This window comes from Martes martes, assembly GCF_963455335.1.
Source record: "Martes martes genome assembly, chromosome: 4".
NCBI classification, from domain to species: Eukaryota; Metazoa; Chordata; class Mammalia; order Carnivora; family Mustelidae; genus Martes; species Martes martes.
The window spans coordinates 172,606,977-172,625,170 of record NC_137891.1 but is presented as its reverse complement, the minus strand read 5'-3'; the positions used below and the strand labels follow the sequence as shown (position 1 = coordinate 172,625,170).

Sequence of the window (18,194 nt, the reverse complement as noted above, 5' to 3'; positions counted from 1 at the left end):
TACACGTGGCCTCTCCATGTGTTCTCTCCTTACGGGCTACCTTGTGCTTCCTCCCCGTATGGTGGCTGGTTCCAAGCGCCCGCGTTCCAAGAGACAGGAAGTGGAAACTGCCCATTGCTTAAGGTCTGGGTCTGGAAACTAGCACGTCATCCCTTCTGGTGTATTCTGGTGTATTCTGGTGTATGCTCCTGCCCTTTATCAATAAATAAACCGGTAGTCACAAAGGCCCACCCAGGTTCACGGAAAGGAGCGGTGGGCAGAGTCCCTCTCCTGGGGTGGGGAAATAAGACCTGCCCCACAGCCACACTGGTTTCTTTGGAAGCTGAGAAAGAAACAGTTGTGTTGTTTCTTTACAGATTAAGAAAAGTCTCTGAGGATTATGTCATCAAATTAAACGCAGCCGTTAGAGTATGGCTCTGGGGATGCTCCAGTAATAGGCTGTGCTCTGGGTGATTTTTTTTTTCCTTCTGAATGTTCTTCCTGCAGTTTATGTTGCCCAGCCTGAACCGTTTCTCTTTGCTAGTGTAACGTCCCATAAAAACCTCACCTCCATTAATACGGCAGAGTCGGGAGAGGGGATATAAACCTCAGTCCAGCAGGGCAGGGCTCCTGCCCAGGCAGCCCCAGGGGGAGGAGGTGACAGGAGCCAGGTGGGGGGTGGACCAGTCCCTCGTGGAAACAGAGCCACACGTGACAAACAGCTACCCACAGGACGATGGTGCACACCCACTTAGCCACCCTGGCTGACCTGGCCTCAGCCTGGTGGCAGGGCCTCCCCTGACTGCCGGCACCAGCCCCTGGAATTGGCAGTTCGCCTGCCCTGGGCGTGGTCCCCACAGATGCCTGCATGGTGGGCTTGGTCTGTTCAAACCAACACGTTTACCTTTAACACTTCTGGGTGCCAGACTGTAGCCAGGGGCTGAGAAATGGGACTGAGCCACAGCCCGCTCCGGACCCTCCCCACCCAGGGTGAGGGGCCCTTTACTTGCAAATGCTGGGAAGTGTTCTAGGCAGTGGAGGATAGCAGTGAACAAAACAGGGCTCTCCCCTCCAGAGGCCTGTGCTCTCTTAGGAGAAGACAGTAACAAGGACACAGATCCACGTGTAACGTCCCTGGGATGAAGGTGCTGAGGAGAATAAGGAGGTGAGGGCGAAGCGACGGGGGTGCTGTTATGGCAGAGTGACAGCAACTGCCAAGGCCTGACACAGAGCAGGCTCGGAGGGCTCCAGGAGCAGCAGGCAGCAAGGGCAGAGCAAGAGAAATGGGAAAGGGAGAGGGAGATGAGGCCGAGAGGACGCCAGGGCCAGATCACAGGGCCTCCGAGTCTGATGGGAGCCATGGGAGGATTTTGAGAAGGGGAGTAGCATGCTGGGACTGGCATTTTCAACGGGTCCTTCTGGCTGCCCTGTTGAGGACAGACAGATGGAGGTGTGGGGGGTGGGGAGAGAAAGGGGAGAAGCCCAGGGGCCAGCTAGGAAGCTCTTGGAATAAATCCAAGAGAGAAGAAGGTGGCTGGACCAAGGTGGGAGCACAGAGGAGGTGAGAAGTGCGTGGAGTCTGGAAATCTTGTGAAGAGAGCCACCAGGATTCGCCGTGGGATGGGATGAGTGGACTAGGAATGTGGAGCGGAGTCAAGGGCTGGGGCACAGCTCCTGGAAGGAGGGGCTTGGCGTTGACCACTGTGGTCGAGGAACAGATGTGGGGGAGTGGGTTACATGTGAGCTGTCTGTGACCTCCCGGTCGTGATAGGAGTGGGGAAGCTGGGGCTTGAGGGGACATCCGGGAGTCCCCAGCGTGCCCGGTGGTACTGAATCCTAAAGGAATGAGGGCGGGCAGAGAATAGAAAAGGACCAACCACGGAGCCCATCCGTAGAGGTCTGGAGAAGAGGAGGGACCCACAGAGGGGACTGGGCAGGCCCAGTCACAGGGTTAGAAGGAAAGGCAAGAGGAAGAGTGTTGTCCTGAAGGCCAAGGTCAGCTCAGAGCAGGCGCAGCATTGGGGAGAGTACGTGCACCTGTTAGGGATGGACCAGCCTGCTCCCAGCCTTTCCTCTGCCCACTTTTCTTTATTTCTTTTCAAAGATTTTATTTATTTGACAGAGAGAGATAGAGACACACAGCGAAAAAGGGAACACAAGCAGTGGGAGAGGGAGAGGGAGAAGCAGGGATCCCAGTGTGGGGCTCGATCCCAGGACCCTGTGATCCTGACCTGAGCCGAAGGCAGACACTCAACTGACTGAGCCACCCAGGCCCCCCTCCCTGGCTGCTTTCACTGGAAGCTGTTGCTGGAGCCCAGAGACAGATCTGACGCAGACCAGCGCCCTGCTCTTACGAATGGACAGATCGACAATTCCTCTGTGATGTGGGGACAGGGAGGTAGTCCTTGTTCTGGAGATGGGGGTGCACAGAATAGAGGCCTACAGTGAGGGCCTGGAGGGGCTGGTGAAGATTTCTCAGGAGAGGAGGGTCGGGGAGGCAGAACCTCATGTAGGCCGCAGGGTGGCGATCTCAGTGGCTTCCTGGGCAGGAGGGCACCAGGTGGGCTCTAGGTTGCCCAGGAGAAGGTGGGGTGGGGGAGGCTATTGCTAGCAGTCTGCAAAGAGTCACAGAAGGCAGGGCTATCAAGTGGCCCACTTGAGCTGGGGGCTCTGGCCTTTGGGGCTGCTTGGAGACAAGGTGCTGAAGAGGGACAGAGAGGCAGTGGGGACCCTTGAGCTCAAGGAGCTCGTGGTTAGTTAGAAGGTGAGCCAAGGCCACAGTGCTGGCAGGGCAGGAGTAGCATGCACATGATAGGGAGCTCTCTCAGCAGGAGAGGGTTAGCTGGGTGGAATCAGGGAACGCTGCCAAGGGGAGGTGGGCCTTTGAGAACACATGGGCTTTGAGTATGCCCAGATGCACAGGACAGCTGCCTTGGTGAAGGAGAGCACTCGTACAAAGGTGTGGAGGCCGGAGGGTGTGGCTCATGTCCAGGAAGCACAGCTTGATGGGAGATGAGATCCGCCAGGCCCTTTAGCGTCAGACCCAGAAGCTTCACCCCTCCCTCCCTTATCGCACAGGTACTCGGAAGCTGTTGCAGCTGCTGAGCTGAGGAGGGACACAGTTGGATGCGGTTTTGGGAAGACAAGTCAGGCAACAGTGTGCAGGGTGAATTTGAGGGGAAAGGGAGAAGTCCTGGAGGTAGGAAGACCTTTTGAGAGGCCAGGTGCAGACCCAGATCGGGGTATTACTGGCTTCCGCGGCAGACACAGGTGGGACCCAGGTGACACTTTTCCTTTCATTTGGGCCAAAGGTTTTGTAAGCAGCAGTCATGCCACACTGCCCTGTAGGCCCAGGAGGCACCAGTGATGCAAGAGGACCCCAAGGCCTGGGTGACCCCAGAAGACTGTGGAGGGGCTGCTCAGGGCCAGTGTGGGGGAAGGAGGGCCACGCGGTTGGGGGAATAAGCTCATACGTACCCAGCCCGGCGCCAGCTCCTTTCCATTCACCACCCCATTTAGCCCTCCCTGCGGCCTTAGGAAGTAGGTCCCACTGTTGTCCCCATTTCGAAGACGAGCAATGTGAGACTCAGAAAGGTACGGTGACTTGCCTGGGTGCACGGCTGGTACGCGATGGAATCAGAATTTGAACCCACAGCTTCCTGAAAGGGCCAGTGTTTCAAGAGAAGCTACAGGATGCCGGGAATAAGAACAATGAACTGATTGATCGAGCGCTTATTCTGTGCCAGGCACGAACAGGTGTCTGTATCAGAAAGGCCGGCACCCGTGTGCTGCGTTTATCCCAGCTCAGGAACCTGCAGTGGCTCCCCAGTACCCAACCCGGTGGTCTTCCCTCACTTTACAGATGAGAACTTTGACAGTCAGAGCAGGTGTGTTGCTGGCCCAAGCTGGGGTTTGAACCCAGGGTTGTTTTCTTTTAACCCACCTCCTGCCTGGCAGGTAGGGGCCAGGGGCTGGGGGGGATCCTTTGTGCACAGCAGGGGTTCAGAGCTGGAGGTAGGAGAGTGAGCCAACCTGAACCTGCCTTAGGGCCGAGCCTAGTGGAGCTTCCAAGCCAGCTGCCTGACTTTTGTCCCCCTTTGGCTCTGTGCATAGAAACCCTGTGCCTGTTCACTGAATAGGGGTGTGTGTTTTCCCCCCCGGGGAGCCGACCCAGGCCGGCTGCAGGTACGGATAGAGTTGAATTCAGGACTGGGCCTTCTTTCTTGCCTAGCCTGGCCGCTGGGTAACCTCTGGCCTGGGATGAAAGGCTTTCCAATAAGTGCCTCGCTGGCCCACAGCCCAGCTACACGTAGGTGTGGGCCGGGGTGAGAGATCATCGGAGGGAAGAGGCAGGAACCTGAGAGCAGAGTGGAACCCTGCCAATAAATCCCTCAGTGATCTGCCTTCTCAGCCACTGGCCCCGGAGCACTTGGGAAGAAGAACGGGTCACCAGGAGCCCTGGCTGCCTTCCTGCCCCAGCCTAGGCCCTCGGGCCTCCGGGCTCACGCTCAGCCCATGCAAGGAGGGCCCATGGGGTGAAAACACCAGGCAGCGCAGGACAGGATTTGGAAATCAGATACTCTGGGCCATGCCACCGTTGCCTTGGGCTTTTCTTCAATCCTTCTCAGGTCACAGTGGCCTCCTGCCCCTTTGGGGGGTGGGGCACAGTTAGCAATCAGATCCGACTGTTTTCACAGGGAAATAAGAGAACTTGGGTTCTTTGGTCTAATCCCAGGCATGTCCCAACCCCCTCTGGGGGTCCTCTGTGAAATTTAGGGACAGGGCAGTGGGGCCTTCAAAAATCCCTTTAGGCCCTTAAAAAATCAGGTGTGAGGTCCTGTGGTATAAGCTTCAGAGCCAAGAGGATGGACGCCAGGTGGGCACTCCATGGCCGGGCGCATCTCAGCATCCATGGTATGTCAGTGTTCCCGGGCCTCACACCTCTGCCTCACCGTAAAGCGTTCCTGTGTTTGATCTTTGACACCCGCAGGGGAAGCAGCCAGCACAGACTAGGGGAGATCGACTTTGTTTGGCTTTGGGTGTTTTCCTACCAATCCTTCAGTGTAGGAGGGGTTGACGTTCTGGAAATTCACTTCCACCCTAATACTGAAACTGTCCTGGGATGCCTGACTCCGGATTGGGAAGCCCCTGCTTCCGGAAGTGGATTCTGAAACCTCCAGCCCTATCCTTCTCCCAGTGTCTCCTGACCTCCTCCCATCCTTTTGCAGGCCATGCCCTTTATGAGACCTTGCCCGGCCTAGAGAGGTGGTGGTTTGGGTTTCAGGAGTCTCTGCCTGCAAAGTTAACACAAGCAAGCAGTTAGGGAAGCACTAATTAAGGAGATTAGATGCTAACTCTGAATGCAGGTGTGCTTGCAAAGCCCAGGCTCATGCTTCCGACTCTAAAGGGGCTCAGCGTGCTGGGGAAAGATGGAGCCTGTGGTTCTCACTGCTTTGGAGCCTCTGCAAGGAGGACACTGAAGGAACAGTCAGTCCTCTTAAGCTGCATGCTGGTCTCTAAAGGAAATAACTCCTAACTGTAGTTTTAAGGAGTTGATGGGAAGCAGCTACCTCTTCCAGGAAGGCCTCCGGATGGCCCCAGGCACCTCTCCTTCTCCCTCCTTTCCTCCTTCACAATACTCTGCAGTCAGGCTCTGGTTGTGCCACATGGGGAGGTCTTCCTTTTCACTCTCCTGCCCAGTCCGTGGTGTGGAAAGCTATGATATTTTGCACCATTATCTCAGCCTTTACTCCCAGGATAAGAGTCTAAGGCCCAGTGGCAGGGGCCAGGTCTCACAGCTTGTGCTTTCTGTACTCCCCATCCTAGACCGGCCGCAGAATCTTTGCTTTGTGCATTTGTTTGGTTTCTTTGCCCGGACTTTTTTTTTCTCAAATGGAAATACATTTCTGGTTGTAAAAATAATCCATGAGCTGAAGAAGTAAAAAGGCACCTGTAATCCCAGCACTGGGAGGCGACCACTGAATCACATGCTGCCAGACTTAATTCTGTGTGAGCTCACCACATTCGGCATACAACAAAGAAATTATACTGTGCTGCTTTTCTTCTTTTTTTTTTTTTTGCAACCTACATTTTTAAAAAATATTTATTTATTTGACAGAGAGAGACACAGTGAGAGAGGGAACACAAGCAGGGGGAAGGTCAGAGGGAGAAGCAGGCCCCCCACCAAGCAGGCAGCCTGGATGCGGGACTCGATCCCAGGACCCCAGGATCATGACCTGAGCCAAAGGCAGCTGCTTAACGATTGAGCCACCCAGGCGCTCCTGCAACCTACATTTTTTTAATTTAACAGATCCCATGGATATTTCCCCAGTAAACACGGGTCTGCCTCACCTGCAGGAATGGCTGCATCGTGTCCTATTTTATGTTTGAGCCACAATTTATGTAACTAATCCCCTATTGTTGGATTTGGAGCTTTTCCCCAACTCTTCCCATTGTATATAGTACTTCAGTAAATACCTCCCTGGATAAATATTTGTGAACTTTTTTTTTTTTTTTTGGTCTTAGAATAAAATAAAGAATGGCATTGAAAAGTCAGAGGACTGGCAAGCTTGTTAAGATCGTGTAAACCCAGTGCCGGTTCACTGTCTCCCCCATGTCACAGAAAAGTGGTGGGCGCCTGGCCGGTACTGATGGCTGACTTGTGGACAGATACTCGTAGATGAAGGTCTGGGGAGTGGTTCGGCCTGTGAACTTGGTGTCCCAGCCCGCTGCCCATGATCCACTGCCCAGAAAGCAGCCTGAGGTGGGCGGAAGGGGGCACACTTGCTCCTGGACCCCCACTTCGAAGACTGGTGGAGTCTCCCTGGGTCATGCCTGGGCCAGCCTTGGCCTTGGAGCCTGCCCAGGCACTTAGAGGGGGCCGGGGAATGGGGGCTTGTGCGGCTGGGGATGAAAAGGGTAGGGACGAGCCTGAGTCATGCCTTCGATCTCTGTGCCTACAGGAGGCCTCAGTGGGGCAACTGTCATTGACTCCCTTGACACCCTCTACCTCATGGAGCTGCAGGAGGAGTTCCAGGAGGCCAAGGCCTGGGTAGAAGAGAACTTCCACCTGAATGTGGTGAGTCAGAGACCTCTGGGGTGTTAGAGCCAAAAGGCGCCTGGAAAGTCAGGGGCCAGCTCCATCCTCTCACTTCAGAAACCTAAAGACCCTGGCCCCAAGCTGTCCAGCAGAGCAGTGCTGGAAGTGGGGCTCCGGGCACTGTCTGCTTTGTCCTCTCCTAAGACCAGCCTCAAGGTGGGGCACTCCTCCAGCCCTGGCCAGCCCATGAGTATCTACAGCCTGTTCTCCTCTGGGTGGGAAGATAGCCAAGAACCCCTTCCTCCCTTGCCCGGGGTGCCAGGTCCCCAGGAAGTCACTTCTAGGGCTGGATCTGTCGCACAGAACAGCAGCAACAGGGGAAGTGACTCTGGAAGGGAGAAGTGGCTTATCTGCTCAGAGCGGCTCTAACCTGGAGCCCCGCCCCATCCTCTGCTGCCCTCTAGAGGTAGGTGAGAGGATGGGGAGCCATCGGGATGACCGTGACAATGACAATGCCTAATTCACAGGCTTGTTGTGAGGTTAACTACCGTGGAGAGCTAATTACACTGTCAAGTCTGACATGGAGGTAGGGTGGTGTCCTCCTCCTCCTCATTATTACCATCATTTTGAGGCATGTGATGCCTCTGGAAGTCTGTGTGAGGAAGCTTAGAATCCTCCCATTTCCTACCATACCGAATGGGAGAAAGGCCGAGGCGGGAGAAGGGAGGGGTATCTTCCTGGGTGCACGTGGCCCCTGGTGGATGGGGGGGAAAGAACGAGCGTCCGGCAACTACCTAGGGTGCCAGCTGCTAGCAGGTCCGGGGAGCCTGGGGACATTTCCAGCAGGCTGGAGCAGGTTAGGGAGGGTTCTCAGAAGAAGGCAAGATGGGGTCATATCCCTTCTCTGAGCCTTGGCTTTCTCATCTGGAAAACGGGAGCAATGCTGAAAGAGAGACTGGCTTTTTGGTGCTCTTTTTCAATGGAAAGCTCTCCCACATGAAGGGATGGTCATTGTGTGTGGTAGGCAGTAAGACTGTGATATGGGGAGCACTGGGCACAGGGGAGGTCATAGCGGGCACCTCTGGGAAGCCACGCGGGGCATCAGGTGGGCATCTTCCCCGTACCCCTCAGAGCAACACACCTTGGGATGAAGAACCCTGAGCGGAGAAAAGTGACATCTCTTGCCTGACATCCCAAAGCCAAGTAAGAGGCTGAGGTGGGATTTTAACCTAGAGCTGGTCCTTGGCATGATGCCCCAACATCCCTGATTGGCAGTCCAGACCCAAGAAAGAAAACGCGGATTAAGCCAAGTGTGGACATGCCCTCGGGCTGCAGACCAGAGGCTGAGAAGTGCTGCTTACCTGCAGGTGTCTGCCTGGCACTGCGGCCTCTCAGCCTCAGCTTGGTCCCATCTGCCCCAGAACCTCCTCAGAGAACCTTCCCCTGGCCCTGTCTCCCTGCCCTCCTGCTAAGCTAGGACGGTCCCTCAGGAAGGGGATGGCTGGGTTAAAGAACTTGCCTCCCCTCAGGCTAGGCGTTAGCCAGCAGCTCCCACCACCCTCTGGAGCCGCTTGGAGAGCCGCCAGGCCTAACTTTGCTCGGGCGGCCTCGGGCCAGGGCTGGGGAAGGAAGCCAAACCCAGCATTTATTCGTAATGCTGTCCACGTGCTGTAGTGGCTTGCCCTGCGGGTGCTGATCCCTCTCAACTTCTGCTCTGAAAACCACCGCCCAGCACAGCCTGGACTGTCAGGTGAGGCCTCGGAGCCAGCACAACGGTGGCCAGACCAGTGGAGTCCGGGGGCTGGGGCCAGAGTGGCCTGTCTCAAGGGTCTGACTCTCCCCTGGAGCCCAGCAGGCATCTCACAAGTGTCTCCCTCCCTACCCCCCCCCCCCCACCGCTCTCCCCTTCTCTCTCCCACTGCCTTGCAGAGTGGAGAAGCATCCCTGTTTGAGGTGAACATCCGGTATATCGGAGGCCTCCTCTCCGCCTTCTACCTGACAGGAGAAGAGGTAAGTTGACCTTTGAGGCCCCTCAACCATTCAGGTGTGAGAAAACTTGGGAGAACATCTGATCTCACTCCCTCATTTCCCCAGTGAGGAAACAGGGATTCAAGGGGATTTGCCCGGGGCCACCTGGGTCCACCCAACCTCCACGGGGCCACCTGCTGGCCCTTCCTCCTCGTCTGTCTGATGGTTCTGTTCTGCTGCCCAGGTGAGCCCCACTGGCTCCCACAGTTGGTAGTAAATTCCCTAAGGACGGTGACTAGTCTCTTGACACCATCCACGCAGCTCCTCGCACAGCACCCAGCAGGCTCTGGGCTCAGCCGGGGCTTGTAGAGCTGCTGGACTGGTTTTTGTAGGTGTTGGTTTTCAGGATGGAGGAAGCCAAGACCATTGTTTCATGATTTCCACCTGTGGGCGCCTCTTGTCCTCCACCGCCACCCCTCTGCTCCCCTCCTGAGCCAGCCAGCGGCTAGACACCACTCCAGGTCTCCAGCGGCAACGGGAGATGGGCAGCCACTGCTGGTCACATGCCCTGAGTGCAAGGCCTCAGGCCCCAGGCGAGCTGCCTCGGCTTCCAGCGGAAGGGCTGAAAAGTGTGGGGAGAAGGCAGAGCCCTGGGCACAAAGTCAGAAAACCTGGGTCTTATCCGCACACCAGACCTGCCTGTGACCTTGAGCAAGTCCTCTCCCACCCCTGGGCCTCGCTTCCTTCTCCACCATGGGAATCGGCTCAGAAACCTCGTGAAATGGGACAGGAGAGAGATAAGGTTTGACCCTGAGCTGACCAGCTCCAAAGCCGGTATTCTCCAGGCTGCAAGAGAATTTTGGGAAAACCACAGAGCTCTGTAGAAATGGGAGGCTCTTCTTTCCCTCGTCACCTCCCATGAAAACGCAGCCCAAGTATCTGTACACGAGGTTGGCCAAGTCCCCAGGACCTGGGTCATCCACTGTTGTGCTCCCTGTTACCCAGAGGGCCGCGCTGCTCAGCACAATCCCTGCTAGGGCTGGATGCCTGGGCTTTAGCTCTTTCCCTTCCCTGCACTTCTCCCTGCTCTGTCCACCCCGAGATTAACATCATCCCCACTCCCTGTGGCTGGGGGACGCAGAAAAATCCCCGCTAAGCCCCAGTGCTGTTGTCTGCGGAGGTCATTTCTGCAGCCAGGGGCTCAGAAGCATCATGTGCCTGCTCTCCCTCCCCAGCTGCTTCAGGCCTCTCCCTCGGGCCTCATCTCCTCGGCAGAGATTACCACTTGGACCAATTTGTCCCCAAGTAATTGTAGTTGGGAGCCCTTGGCTTTGAGCCAAATGAAGCCTGAATTTCATTTGAAAACCCAAGAACAGGAAAGTGACATGGAGCAGAGAAAGGCACCGTGTTCTTCTAGGTACTTGCCCAGCCTCTCTGCCGCTCATGGCTCTGGGAGGTGGCCACAGGATGTGGCGACCGGGCTCACAGGGGTCAGTCTGGAGGCCAATGATTTGCGGGGGGCATTGGCGTCCCTCAGTTCTGATGCTCGACCCTCCCCCTCCCTCCTCTTAGAGTTTCTGTGATTCTGATAACTTGTTTGAGGCCTTGGTTAGTGATGTAATCTGGCTGGGTCTGAGGACAGAGGAGGGGTGGTCCCCTGGGGTGGTCCTTGGCTTCATGCAGGATAGAAGTGAAACGTGAGCCAAGAGGAAGTGAGAACTGAGTTTATTGAAGACACAGAGAGAGGGAGGGTACAGACAGAGCATCTGGGAGACTCGGAAAGGAAAAGGAGAATGAGTCTCTTCTTTGCTTAGGATCTGCAGTCTTTATTGAGGATTATGGTCTGATGTCCATGTCCTCTTAGCATCTAGGAACTGGTCAGAGCAAGGACAGGGTCCAGGTGCCCTCCATAAGTCACTTATTCCTCGGTGCCAGGGGGTCTTGACATCGAGATGTCTGGTGTCAGTGTCTAGGATATGCACAAGGCAGCCTTGCCTGGTCATTCTTGCCCGGACAGTCCTTGGATGGTATCTCCTGCACTGGAAGATTCCAAAGAAATCATTCGCTCCTTGATCCTTACAAGGATGAGGCAGGTGTAAGGCCGGGGTGCAGGAGCTTGCATGGGCCGAGGCAGGTAAGGGACCGTAAAAAGCAGTCCTTCGTGGGGTCACTTCGGTTCCCCTGTGTCACTAGAAGGGTCATCAGTCTGACTGACTGGGATGCAGACTGGACACTGGGGTGTGGACAGGAGGACAGGAGAGCCTGTGATTTAGAACTAGGCCACTAAGACCCACTCAGCTCAGAACCCCTGAGCAGGCAGGCTCCTGAGGTTGTGGGCACAACCCTGTCCTCTAGCCACGCCCTGCTGGTCCCTCTCTGTCCTTAGCACCTCCGCATGGCAGAGATCATACCTGATGTGTCCCGTCTCACTGGCCCCCAAACACCCCATGGGGTGAGGGTCTTTGCCTACTTGGAGATGTGGGAACTGAGACTTAGAAGGAACTCGATCAGGTCACGTTCCCTGAGGGCTGAGGTGAGTGGGTGCCTGACCCCGTGGCCTTTCTGCCACAGGCCTGGGTTATAGCCCCCATGTAGCCCGGCCCGGTGTCCCCACTTGCCACCACCTTTCTGTCCTCTGTCTCGCACACAGTGGGTGCCTGTGGCTGAGCCTTTCCATTCTTCAGATTTCCCATGAGTATTTGTGGAATGGTGCCTGAGACCCCAGATCCCTCTTGGGCTGAGGCCTGTCCTTGCAGCAGGGGGAGCCTAAGGGAGTCACCTCCCCTGCTGGGTAGGCCAGCCCTACCGGATGCCCCTGAGAATGGCAAGCATGGTGACAGTTACACCAGGTGACGTTTGCCCAGCTCTCTACAGTTCATGCAGCACGTTCCCTTATGTACCTCCTCTCACTTGAGTTCTAGAATGCCAAGAAGCATCAAAGGCACATGAGCCGTTCCATTGTGCACACAAGGGTCAGAGACCCTAAGGTCACACAGCTGCCAAGTGGGAAGATCTGAACCCAGGCTCTGACTCCCAGCCTGGAGAACTTTCGCTCTGCAGAATATACTTCTTGCTAGTTTCTCTCTCCTCTGTTCTGGAACCTCTGGGCCCCTGACTGTGGCTTACCATGGCTGCCCGCGGCCGCATCTCTCAGTGTTGGAAAGGCAGGCAGCTCATGTCACTTCCCAGCTCCACAACCTTGGGCAAATTGCTTCTCTGAGTCTCGGTTGTGTCATCCTCAGAGTGGTCAACACCCTGCCCACAAGGCTGTTGGGGACTGAGGGTCCCGTAGAGAAGACGCCTGGCATAGTGATACATTGTGATTTATAATAAGTAATATGTTTTTGGTCTTCATCCCATTTCTGGCAGAGCTCCTAAAACCCTTGGAATTTCCTAAGCACTGAGAGCAATCATTGTGTCTTTTGTTATGTAAATTGGGTGACTCTTGGACCCCACCTGAGAATAGAGGCTCGCTGCCAGGAGAATCAACCAGAAGGTGAGAGGGTAGTTATATTCAGTCCCGTGCCCTGACTTCCAAGGGACGGGAGAGAGCCAGGAGGTTGAATCAGGAGCCAACTGGCAGTGGCCTAATTAGCCGTGCCCATGTCATGAAACCTTCATAAAACCCCAAAAAGGAACTGGGCCATGGAGCTTCCAGGGTAGCTGAGCACCGGCAGATTTGGGGAAAGCTCCAGTCCTAGAGAAAGCAAGGAGGCTCTGTGCCCTCTCCCCAGACCTTGCGCTAAGCATCTCTTCTGTCTGGCTGTTCCTGGGCTACATCCTTTTATAATAAACCAGTAAGTAAAAATGTTTCCTGAGTTCTGTGAAGCACTCTAGCAAATTAATCAAACCCACAGAGGGGTTGGTGAGAACCTCGGACTTAGAGACGGTGTGCAGAAGCACAGGTAACAGGTTGGACTTAGGACTGGTGTCTGGAGGGGTGGGGTGGTGGGAGGGGTGTGGCAGTCTCATAGGACTCAGTCCTCAAACTGTGGAAACTGATGCTGTCTCCAGGAAGATAGTGTCAGAACTGAGTTGAATTGTAGGGCACCCAGCTGGTGTCTGGCGAATTGCTTGCTGGTATAGGGAAACACCCCCCCCCACACACACAGAGTGGAATTGGGTTCAGAATCTGTTCCACACCTACTCACTTCCAAGAGAATAAGTAGACTCATGTTCTTCTTTTGCCGGTGGTACCCCTCTGGTCCACACACACTCACTCAGCATCCTTCCTGGTGGGGTTGAGACCCTGCAGTGCCCGCCAGCGACAGGCTTTCCAAAGGTGGAGATGTGGAAATTCCTAAGAGCATTAAGAAGACACAGCTTGCAGTCCTCAGGGCAGACGGCAGCCAATCAGCTGCCCCGAGTGGGTTCAGATGCAAGTCGGTTCCTCTGCACTGCACTGCGCAGCCTCCCGGGGGCCAAGCGACACTACCAGGAGCCTCAGATGAGAGCCCTTTGTTGCTGCTAAACCGGTGGCTTCTGGGCCACGGCTTTGGAATCTGGATTCTAGAGAAACTCCCGCCAGGACTCTGATGTGGGTGGCCCCTGTGCCCACTCCTGGGACCCACTGTCTGGCGCGGGACACTGTCCTCTTCTCCTGCCCATCCCTGCCAGGCCCCTGGTGTAGTTCTTCCCTTCCCACCTCTCCCCTCCCAGGCAGGAGGCACAGCTGCCCTCAGAGGCCCCGCTGCCTCGTCCCAGCTAGCCCTGCAAACTCCCCACTTCAGGCCCTCCGCAGCTGCCTGAGCTGTTCAGGGGCCCATACTGGAGCCCGGGGACCCAAGAAGACTTGGTTTTGCCGCACGCGGGAGGTCGGTAGACTGGATCGGCCTCGAGCTCGGAAGCGAAAGGAAACGTGTTGTTCCACCCGGAGCAGTTGCTAAGGAACTTACATCTCACGTTATAAAAAATAAATAATATTTACTGTGGGCTTGCTTTTATTATTAAAAATAGCACAGAAAGAGAGATAAGCCAAAGGAAGAAAATTCCTCCGTGAGCCTACCCTGCACCCCTAGGCGAGCATTGTTAATATTTTGGTGTATTTCCCTCCCAGCCTTTCCTCACGCATCCGTGTGCATGTAATTTTTACTAAAGTTGAATTACATTATTTCAAATTATACTTTTCTTTTCATAAGCTACAAGCCCTTTCTTTGTTATGAAGTAATCGACTACATCATTCCAGTGGCTGCCTGGTCTTCTGTTGCATGGATAAGTCCCAATTTAACCACTTCCATATTGTTTGATTTTAGAATCTCATCGTTTTTCCACTATTATAAACAATGCTGGAATAAATAGCCCTTAAGTTCAATCTTTACAACATCCTTGATTACTTATTTCCTTAGAATAGATTCCTAAGAGGGAAACTGAGGCATCAGAAGGTCACAGGTGCTTCTGAATTAGAAGAAGAGTGTGAGGGGGTCAGAGCCTCCAGCGGGGCCCTGAGGCCTGGGGCCTCCTTACGGCTTCTTGGCCCCCATGTCAGTAGTTTAACTGTTCACCTTCTCTGCTCCTTCCCGTCTGTAAAATGGGAATGATGGGAAGATTCACAATGTCAAGGGGGAAAGGCCCTGCCCCTGGTTTTGTACACGGGGCGGCAGCACTTTGCAGAGAAGCTCCCAGCAGTGGCACGGTGAGGCAAGGACTGGAACCCGAGCCTCCCACCCACCCCCCAGCTCACAGCTCCTGGGCCCCTCTGCCGGCAGGAGGGCGCCCACCCAGACCCATTCACGGTGCCCGTGCTGCTTCCTTTACAGGTGTTCCGAGTGAAGGCCATCAAGCTGGGAGAGAAGCTTCTGCCGGCCTTCAACACCCCCACGGGTATCCCAAAAGGTGTTGTGAACTTCAAAAGGTAGGCCATCTTCTGGTTTCCTGCTTGTGGCTTTGGGTGCATCTGTGAGGAAACTGAGGCACGGAGAGGACAGGACCCGCCGTGGGAATCATAGCGAGTCAGCGGCACAGCAGAGACTAGCCTTAGCCGAGGGCTCTCCAGGGCTGATGCTTGTCACCAAACCTGGGGCTTAGGATTCCTAAGGCCCGATCTTCCCTAGGTGGGGAGGGGGCAGCTGGTCTGTGATTGTCCCCTAACACTGCCTTGACTCACAGACCTACAGGTATGCCCAGCTAGGTTCAGGAGCCAGTAGGCACATCCCATGCTCCCGCCACGAGGAGGTACCCCAAACTGCTAGGGGGGTCTCAAGACCCTGAGCAGAGGGACCCCTGGGCTGGATCTCAGGAACCCAGTGTCAGAACCCAGAAGCTTGGACTCCAAGGAAGAAATGCCCTAGTCGGGTCACATAAGCCAGTAGCTGGCCATTCCTGGGCACAACCTGGACTTCCAAATCCATTTTTAATAATACTTATTGGAATTACCCCCTCTTTAAAAATAATGAGTTTTCATTGCAGAAAATACGGATTATACCACAGAGAAGACTCCTTCATGGTTCCATTAATCAAGGAAACCACCAGTAATGCTTCTTTCTACTGACTTGGTTTTGAAACATTGATTCTTATTGGCTGCTTCCATGATTTTCCTTCCTGATCTATTGCTTAATCCAGTGTGTGAACTAAAGACTTTCTGGGTAGCCACTAAGTCACAGAATGTTAGAGTGGAAGGGACCCTGGGCCATGCAATGAGAGAAGGGTAGAGCCGGGTCTGGGGCTGGGTCCAGCCCCAATGCCTGGGGGTGCTTAACTACCCACCATGAGGCTGCCCTTCCCTCTCACAGGGATGGGAGTGTGTTTATATCCACCCGTTGTCCAGATGCGGTGACTGAGACCCAGAGAGGGGAAGGGGTGGGGTCAGAGTCAAGAGGACTAATGGCCAGCCAGCTTAATGATGGATGAATCTTTATGAGCACGAGTCTTGCTCCTGGGGACCCCCGGTGCCCCCATTGTCTTGCCTTTCCTCACTCTGTTCTTCCACTGGTCGCCTTCCTCTCACAGCTTCCCTGGCCGCCAAAAGCCAGCTGCCCTCCCATCTGGGCCACGAAAACCAGAAGCCTCTCCTGGCCTCCAGACAATTTATCTGTCTCCTTATGGCCTCGGCACATGCCTCTTCGTGTTTCCTGCCGGCCTGGGAGCTTCCTGAGGGCAGGATCCGTGTCTAAGTCTTTGCTCCTTCCTTCAGCAAATATCCGTGTTCGGGACTGTGTGCAGGATAAGAGATCGGCCATGCGGCTGGGCCGGCCGCTTACTGAGCAAGTCCACGTGCCCGGCATTGTGCTAAGGGTTTCCGGATGTTGCCTCACCAAGTACTCCTCACAGCAACCCTTTGAGGGTAGATATTTATAGTATCCCCATTACTCAAACAGTCGCAGAGACGTCGACTAACTTGCCCAAAGTCTTATAGCGACTAGGTAACTGGGGATATGATTTAAGCCCATTTGGTCAGAGATTGAAAGCTCTACTCTTAGGGCCTGACTGGCCGTCCCTGGGACAGGAGCCCTGCCGCCCCTGTGTCTCAGGAGCAGATCCCTGGGAGATGTTGCCGAAGGCACCCATGAGCTCCCCGGGGCTGTTCTGGAAGCTCTCCTGCAACCCCAAGTCTGGGGGGAAGGTTGTAGTATTTCCATCTCACCAGACTTCCCCAGTCCATCTCCTGAAGTGACGTCTTCCCTCAGGACTCTCCATCCACCAGCGGCGCCCCCCACCCTCCCCCCCGCCAGCGGCCTGGGAGGGAAGCAGGGATCCTAGGCTCTGGTCAAGCGCCTCGGTGCCTCTGCCTCGGCTTCCTTGCGGTCCTGGGCAGGTTCCACTCTTCAGGTCGGCCCGCATGGAGCCTCACAGAGGAGAGGGGACTTGCCTGCTCGGTCCCGTCCCTTACTGTCTCTGTGGTCCAAGAGCATTCCTGGGGTGCGGCCTCACATAAGTCTCACCATAGGCCACAGGGGGCCCCTGGAGCCATTCAAATCCCATTCTCCATGCTAGGGTTGACTTCTCAGAGCTGGACGTTTGGATCACTGCTCAGATTCTTGTCCCACAAACACTGATCCTGGAGAAACACAGACACAGCTGTCAAGGAGCGGAGGCACAAACTCGCTGTCTTTGTGGCTCTCTGTCCCAGGGCTAGCTTCTTGGTCCTCACTGCCTGGAGTCTGGGAGAGGACCTCAGCTCAGCCCTCCTTCCCGAGTCTGCGTCTGTGTGTGGCCCTGTGCTGGCTGTCTGCCTTACCCTGGTCCCTCAGAGCCCAGACCGGCTGCGACACAGATCCTGACATTTCTGATTAAGAAAATGCATTTATTTTTAGGCTATTTGCCTGCTGCGGGTGCTGTATACATATGTATGTATATGCATATTTCCTGGCAACGCCTCCCTTTCATTTTCTGGGTAAGAGAGTCTGTTGCTAAAAAAACGCCTCCCTGTTCCAGCCGGGGGAATGTCAGGGATGTTTATAGCCGATGGGGCGCTGAGTTTGCTCTTTACAGAGGGGGGCTGCTGGTGGGAGCTGGGCTGCACACCGCCACCCAGCCCGGGGCCCTCCAGGAGGGAGGGCCGGCCCAGGTCCCAGCAGGAGGGATGGGTAACGAGGCCCTACCCCAAAGTGAGCCTGACTGCTCCTCCCATCTGGGAGGCAGAGGCGGGGACAGCTGTGACCCTTGACCTGCAGGGACCACTGAATCTGAGAGAGTGGCAGTGTCCAGTCCAAGGATTAATCTGTCACACACACAGACACACAAACAGACGCACTCGGCTGCCACCCACCCAAATCAGCAGGCCGAGATACACAGGTTCACCTGTGTCACACACTCTCGCCACCACACACTCCCACACAAACATGCATTTGTGTAGACACGCTCCCACCACACACAGATAGCCACATCTTAGTAATTGCTCGTGTTTCTGGAGCATTCACTGTGCACCACACACCATGTGAACATGTGATCTGGATTCTCTCTCTTCAACCTCACAGTGAGCACAAGGACTCCGTTTCACCAGGGAAGGCACTGAGGCAGAGAGAGGTGAGGTTGCTCACCCAAGGTCACACAGCCATGGAGTGAGGTTAGAATTAGCCAGGTCTGTCCGGCTCCGACGTTCACAACTGTACCGTACACAGGAGCACACATACAGACATACATGTACCCGTGGGAGCTTCTGCCATGCTGGGGAGGGGCGTTGTGGGCGTTCTCTCCCCTTCTGTGGGGCCGATCAGAAGCCCTGCTGGTCTCTGGATGCCGCCCAGAACAGGTGCATTTGGGGCATAGAGTA

The 18,194-nt window shown here is 55.2% G+C and overlaps 1 protein-coding gene across 3 annotated transcripts in view; it reads left to right on the top strand.

Annotated features, from left to right (window-relative positions):
- The window catches only part of MAN1C1 (mannosidase alpha class 1C member 1), a 137,665-nt gene that overhangs the window by 94,601 nt on the left and 24,870 nt on the right, over positions 1-18,194 (top strand). For all 3 annotated transcript variants that reach the window (XM_080803192.1, XM_080803191.1, XM_080803190.1), the window contains exons 3-5: positions 6,942-7,057; positions 8,948-9,028; positions 14,743-14,837. In XM_080803192.1, the coding sequence (XP_080659318.1) occupies positions 6,942-7,057; positions 8,948-9,028; positions 14,743-14,837 (292 nt within the window). The remainder of the gene's footprint in view (positions 1-6,941; positions 7,058-8,947; positions 9,029-14,742; positions 14,838-18,194) is intronic.